The sequence below is a fragment of the Phoca vitulina genome, unplaced genomic scaffold (assembly GCF_004348235.1).
Source record: "Phoca vitulina isolate PV1807 unplaced genomic scaffold, GSC_HSeal_1.0 scaffold1478, whole genome shotgun sequence".
NCBI lineage: Eukaryota > Metazoa > Chordata > Mammalia > Carnivora > Phocidae > Phoca > Phoca vitulina.
Window position 1 is genome coordinate 1 of NW_022591165.1, and position 5,537 is coordinate 5,537.

At 63.0% G+C, this 5,537-nt stretch overlaps 1 gene segment (V, D, J or C); it reads right to left on the bottom strand.

Annotated features, from left to right (window-relative positions):
• Nucleotides 1–1,570: 1,570 nt before the first annotated feature.
• Nucleotides 1,571–3,022, bottom strand: LOC116629569 (the record flags this gene model as incomplete). The annotated part of the segment is given in 3 exon segments: nucleotides 1,571–2,021; nucleotides 2,182–2,520; nucleotides 2,717–3,022. Coding segments are annotated over 3 exon segments (1,040 nt in total), but the record flags the coding sequence as incomplete, so codon positions are not given.
• Between the last annotated feature and the right edge of the window lie 2,515 nt (nucleotides 3,023–5,537).

A 5,537-nucleotide genomic window follows, 5' to 3' on the forward strand; every position in this document is an offset into this window, starting at 1 on the left:
GTCTGTCCATCCATCCATCCATCCCTCCTTCCTTCCATCCATCCATCTGTCCGTCCATCCATCTATCCCCCAGTCTGTCCATCCATCCATCCATCCATCCATGCATCCATCCACTCACCCATCCACCTGTCTGTCCATCCATCCATCCTTCCATCCATCCATCCATCCATCCATCCACCCGTCTGTCCATCCACCTGTCCATCCATCCATCCATCCACCTGTCCATCCATCCATCCATCCATCCACCCGTCTGTCCATCCATCCATCCATCCATCCATCCATCCATCCATCCATCCATCCCTCCCTCCCTCCTTCCCTCCATCCATCCGTCCATCTGTCCATACTTCCATCCGGTACATGTCCTACGATCTGTCCCTCTGCAGCCCTGCCCATCTACCGACCCTTCCTCCCCTCCACACCTCTCTAGAATACTCTTTCTATGGGCCAGGTACTGGCTCTCTTGGTGGCTGGAGTGTTTCCTGTATGGCAGCACTCCCCCCAATTAACCTGTTGCTCCCTCTATTGCCCTTTGGTGACTGGACCCTTGAGGGGGGAGCAATGACCATGTGGGTAGGGGTCGCCACCTCACTTTGGTCCTGGGAGCAGAGGGAGGAAGCCAGAAGGCCAGGTTCCCTGGGGAAGCCCAGAAGGTATCTGAGGCAAGAGCAGGGGCCCCGCTGCCCCCTTGTGGGAACCGTACCACCAGCCGTCCCACGGTGGCCATGGTTCTGCCTCTATGCTCCATCTCCCCAAACCTCCCTTTCTGCCAGAAGCCTCCGGCAGAAGCTGCAGAGGGGCCCTGGGTGGGGGCTGTCTCTACTGACCCCTCCCCAGCCTGCCCCCCCATCTGTGTTTCGGACCATCCTTGGGCTCAGGAAGGGGTGGGAGACTTGAGTCTGGGGGTCAGGCAGGGGCAGGGGCTGCCTGGGCGGGGTCTGTGGAATTGGGCCCTGAGCTGTGCCCAGTGGGGCACGCAGGGAAGGGCGTGGGGAATCTTGCTGGGGCTGGGGCCAGGCGGGGGGCTCCCTGCACCTGGAGGGCGTGTGACTGCGAGCGTGGGTGTGCTGTGTGCAGAGCGTTTGGAGCGGGGTGACTTCCTTGTCGAGCGCACCCGTGGGGCTGTCCTGCAACTGTGTGCATTGCACCCACCGAGGGTGGTGTGGGCCCCCCTGGAATCCTGCCCTCCCCCCATTCCTGCCACGACTCCTGACAGGGACACCAGCCTCTTCAGGGGCCCCGCTCCCCTGCCTCCCTCTGAGATACAGGCAAGCACATCACTGCCCACGGAGGGCTTGCTGGTGCCCTGCTCTCGGGACCCGCTGGCTGTCAGCCCCGGGTTTTGCTCCCAGCTTGCCCGCCATGGACCACGCGCTCACACTGATGCTCACCACACACACACACACACACACACACGAGTCCACGGGTGGGAGGGCACGTGGAGGTGCCAGGCTGACCCAGGCAAGTGAAGCCCAAAAGGGTCAGGGAAGCAGTTGCCCTTCCCCCCTGGGGCCCTGCCCTGCCTCCGTGTGCCGCAGACCCCGAACATGGACAGACAGCGGCCTCATGGAAGCACGGGGCTGCTCCAGGGGAGCATGGAGTTTATTCAGGGAGGGGCGGGTGAGCGTTTCAGTAGCAGACGCCGTCCACCTCTGCCATGACCACAGACACGTTGACGTGGGTGGGTTTACCCGCCAGGCGGTCGATCGTCTTCTGGGTGAAGGATAGGGGCAGGGTCTCGTGGCCCACCATGCAGGAGAACTTGTCCCCCTGCTTCCAGGCCTCGGCGTCTACCCTCAGCACACTGGTCACGGAGAAGGTGGGGACGCTCTGGCCGGGCTCCTTCACGGGCTCCCAGGTCATGTACTTCTCTGGGGGCAGCTCCTGGGTCTCCTGCAGCCAGCGGATCAGCACGTCCTTGGGACTGAAGCCCCTCACAAAGCAGGTCAGCGACACCAGCTCGTTGAGGGCCAACTCCTCCGACGGCGGCGGCAGCAGGTGGACCTGGGGCCGGAAAGTGTTTCCTGGGGGGCAGAGAGCCAGGTCAGGGGTCTGGGCCAGCGGGGGGGAGGGGCCCCTCTGCCCTGGGCACCCCTGGCCTCAGTTTCCCTCCGTAGACTGTGGGTGGGAGAGAGGAGGCGGGCTTGGGGGTTGCCGCGCCTCCCAGGCAGGGTCTGCGCCCACCTAGGACTTTTTTGATGTCGACGGTCATCGGGCTCTTGGACTCGGGGTGGGTGGCCGTGCAGGAGAAGGTCTCTCCACGGTTCCACGGCTCCGCACAGCCTGGCAGCACACTGGACACGCTGTAGCAGCCGCAGGCGTCGCGCTCAGGGCTCTTCAGGGTGGCGTCCTTGCCCCCGGAGGACTTCCAGGTGAAGGAGGCACCCTTGGGGTCTTTCAGGCCGCTCAGCGTGCACGTGAGGCTGGCATTGGAGCCCAGAAGCAGGTCCCCGAGGGCGGGCTGGTGCAGTGACAGGCGGGGCTTGTCACACGAGGGACACTTACAAGGGCACTTATCCACAGCTGGAACCGAGACAGAGACTGCGGCAGGTCAGCGTGCCCTCGGCCCCCTGCCCTCCCCACCCCCAGCCCCTCCATGGGGGCCCCGTCTCGGCAGCCCGCTCTCGTCCCAGTGATGTGCCCTCGGGGGCACGATTCCAGGTGGCTGGTCAGAGAAGAATGTGGGGCCCCGCCCCCAGCCCCCAGCCTGCCCTCTGACCTTTGCATGGCACGTCCACAGGATCGCTGCGGGTGGAGGCGTGCTGCACTTGGCATTTCAGGGACGACCTGTCAGGGCACTGGTTGGCTGGCAGGGTCAGCTGGCTGCTCATGGTGTATAGGCTCCCAGCAGCGCCCTTCACTGGGGGGAAGTTCCTGACGGACGCGCCCTCCTTGCTGGGGCTCCAGGTCACAGTCACGGGCTCTGGCGGGAAGAAGCCCTGGACCAGACAGGCGATGACCACGTGCCCGGCTTCGTCAGTGCTGCTGAGGCTCAGCGGGAAGACACTGGGGCTGGTTTTGGTCTCTGCAATACAGGACACTCCGTGAGGCGGTGGGCAGCACCCTGGACCCCTGACGCAGCCCCACACTCCCAGCACGAAGCCTGTCTCTCCTGGGCACTGGAGGAAGTTTGCACAGAGATGGCGAGTGACTGCCCTAAGGCTCTCAGCTCACATGCCAAGGACCTGGGGTCGGAACCAGATGCCCGAGTCCAGCTGCACTGTCTCGGAACACGGTCCTCAGGGTTCTAGCACGACCGCCTGGACACGTTCCTCAGGGAAGGCCTCTGGATTTGTGGGTCCTGAACACGGCTCTCCCACTCACTGGCTGAGTCTGCAGGAGCTGCTGGGGCCTCCGTTTCCCATCTGTGCAATGGGTGCAGACACACTGTCCGCTGGGCTTTGGGGCTCACAGAGGTGGGCCCGGAGGGAGGGCACAGGCCAGGCCAGAGCAGTCCAGGCTTGAAGCAAGCCTGCACCATGGCCTCTTGGCTGTGCAGGGAGTGGCATGGGGAGGGGAGGGGGCCCGCTCCTCCTGGGACCCCCTTCCCACTTCCCAGTCAGGCTCCCAGTCAAACCACTCACCCCTCACTAATCCCACCCCCAGCCTCCCTATTAGTGACAGTTGATCTCTGGTCTATGAGGCTTTGGAGGTCAGAGGCCCAATTCCAACTCGGCTGGAGGATGTCCCTACTGGAAAAGGCAGAAACACGGAGTGTGGTCTACCCCCATGTACAGGACCAATTCCCTTCAGGGAACTGGTGAAGGGAGAGAAAGCATCATGGGTACAACCTAAGTAGCATGCCCCCATGTACCCCTTAGAATACAGGGACTAGCCTGGCTGGAGACTAGCTCTCTGGGGGGTGATACAAACCCAGCCCACCGCTTCCCATTCACCTCAGGCACTAGCCCAGTACAGCCCAGCTCAACAAATTTCAGCTCAGCTCAGCCCAGCCCAGCCCAGCTGAGCCCAGCTGAGCCCAGCTGAGCCCAGCTGAACCCAGTTGAGCCCAGCTCAGCCTAGCTCATCCCAGTTCAGCCCAGCTGAGCCCAGCTGAGCCCAGTTGAGCCCAGTTTAGCCTATTTCAGCTCAGCCCAGCCCAGCCCAGCTGAGCTGAGTTCAGCCCAGTGTAGCCTAGTTCAGCCCAGCCCAGCCCAGCTGAGCCCAGTTCAGCCCAGTGCAGCCCAGCCCAGCCCAGCTGAGCCCAGTTCAGCCTAGTTCAGCCCAGCTCAACCCAGCCCAGGCCAGTTCAGCCCAGCTCAGCCCAGTTCAGCCCAGGTTAGCCCAGCCCAGCTCAGTTCAGCCCAGCCTAGGCCAGTTCAGCCTAGCTCAGCCTAGCTCATCCCAGCCCAGTTCAGTCTAGCTCAGCCCAGCCCAGCTCAGCTCAGCTCAGCTCAGCTTAGACCAACCCAGTGCAGTTCAGCTCATCCTAGCCCAGCTCAGCCCAGCCCAGGTAGTTCACCTCAGCACAGCTCAGTTAAGCCCAGTTGAGCCCAATTGATCCCAGCTCAGCTCAGCTCAGCCCAGTTGAGCCCAGCTCAGTCCAGCTCAGCCAGCTAGCCCAGCTCAACCCAGCTCAGCCGAGCTCAGCACAGTTCAGCCCAGTTCAGCCCAGCCTAGTCCAGCTCAGCCCAGCTCAGCCCATTTCAGCCCAGCTCAGCCCAGCCCAGCCCAGCCCAGCTCAGCTCAGCTCAGCCCATTTGAGCCCACTTGAGCCCAGCTCAGTTCAGCCCATTTCAGCCCAGCTCAGCGCAGCCCAACTCAGCCCAGCTCAGCCCGGCTCAGCCCAGCCCAGCTCAGCCCAGGTCAGTCCATTTCAGCTCAGCTCAGCTCAGCTCAGCTCAGTCCAGCTCAGCTCAGCCCAGCTCAGCCCAGCTCAGCCCAGTTCAGCCCAGCCCAGCCCAGCTCAGTCCAGCTCAGTCTAGCTCAGCCCAGCTCAGCCCAGCTCAGCTCAGCTCAGCCCAGCCCAGCTCAGCTCAGCCCAGCTCAGTCCAGCTCAGTCCAGTTCAGCCCAGCTAAGCCCAGCTAAGCCTGGCTCAGCCCAGCTCTGCTCAGCTCAACCCAGCTCAGTCCAGCTTAGCTTAGCTCAGTCCAGCTCAGCTCAGCTCAGTCCAGATCAGCCCAGTTCAGCTCACCCTAGCCCAGCTCAGCCCAGCCCAGCCCAGGTAGTCCACCTCAGCTCAGCCCAGTTGAGCCCAGTTGAGCCCAGGTGATCCCAGCCCATCCCAACTCAGCTCAGATCAGCCCAGTTCAGCCCGCTCAGCCCAGCTCAGCTCAACCCAGCTCAGTCCAGCTTAGCCCAGCCCAGCTCAGCTTAGCTCAGATCAGCTCAGCCCAGCCCAGTTCAGCCCAGCCCAGCTCAGCCCAGTTGAGCCCAGCTCAGCTCAGCCCAGCTCAGTCCAGCTCAGCACAACTCAGCCCAGTTCAGTCCAGCTCAGCTCAGCACAGCTCAGTCCAGCTCAGATCAGCTCATCCCAGTTGAGCCCAGCTCAGCCCAGCTCAGTCCAGCTCAGCCCAACTCAGCCCAGCTCAGCCCAGTT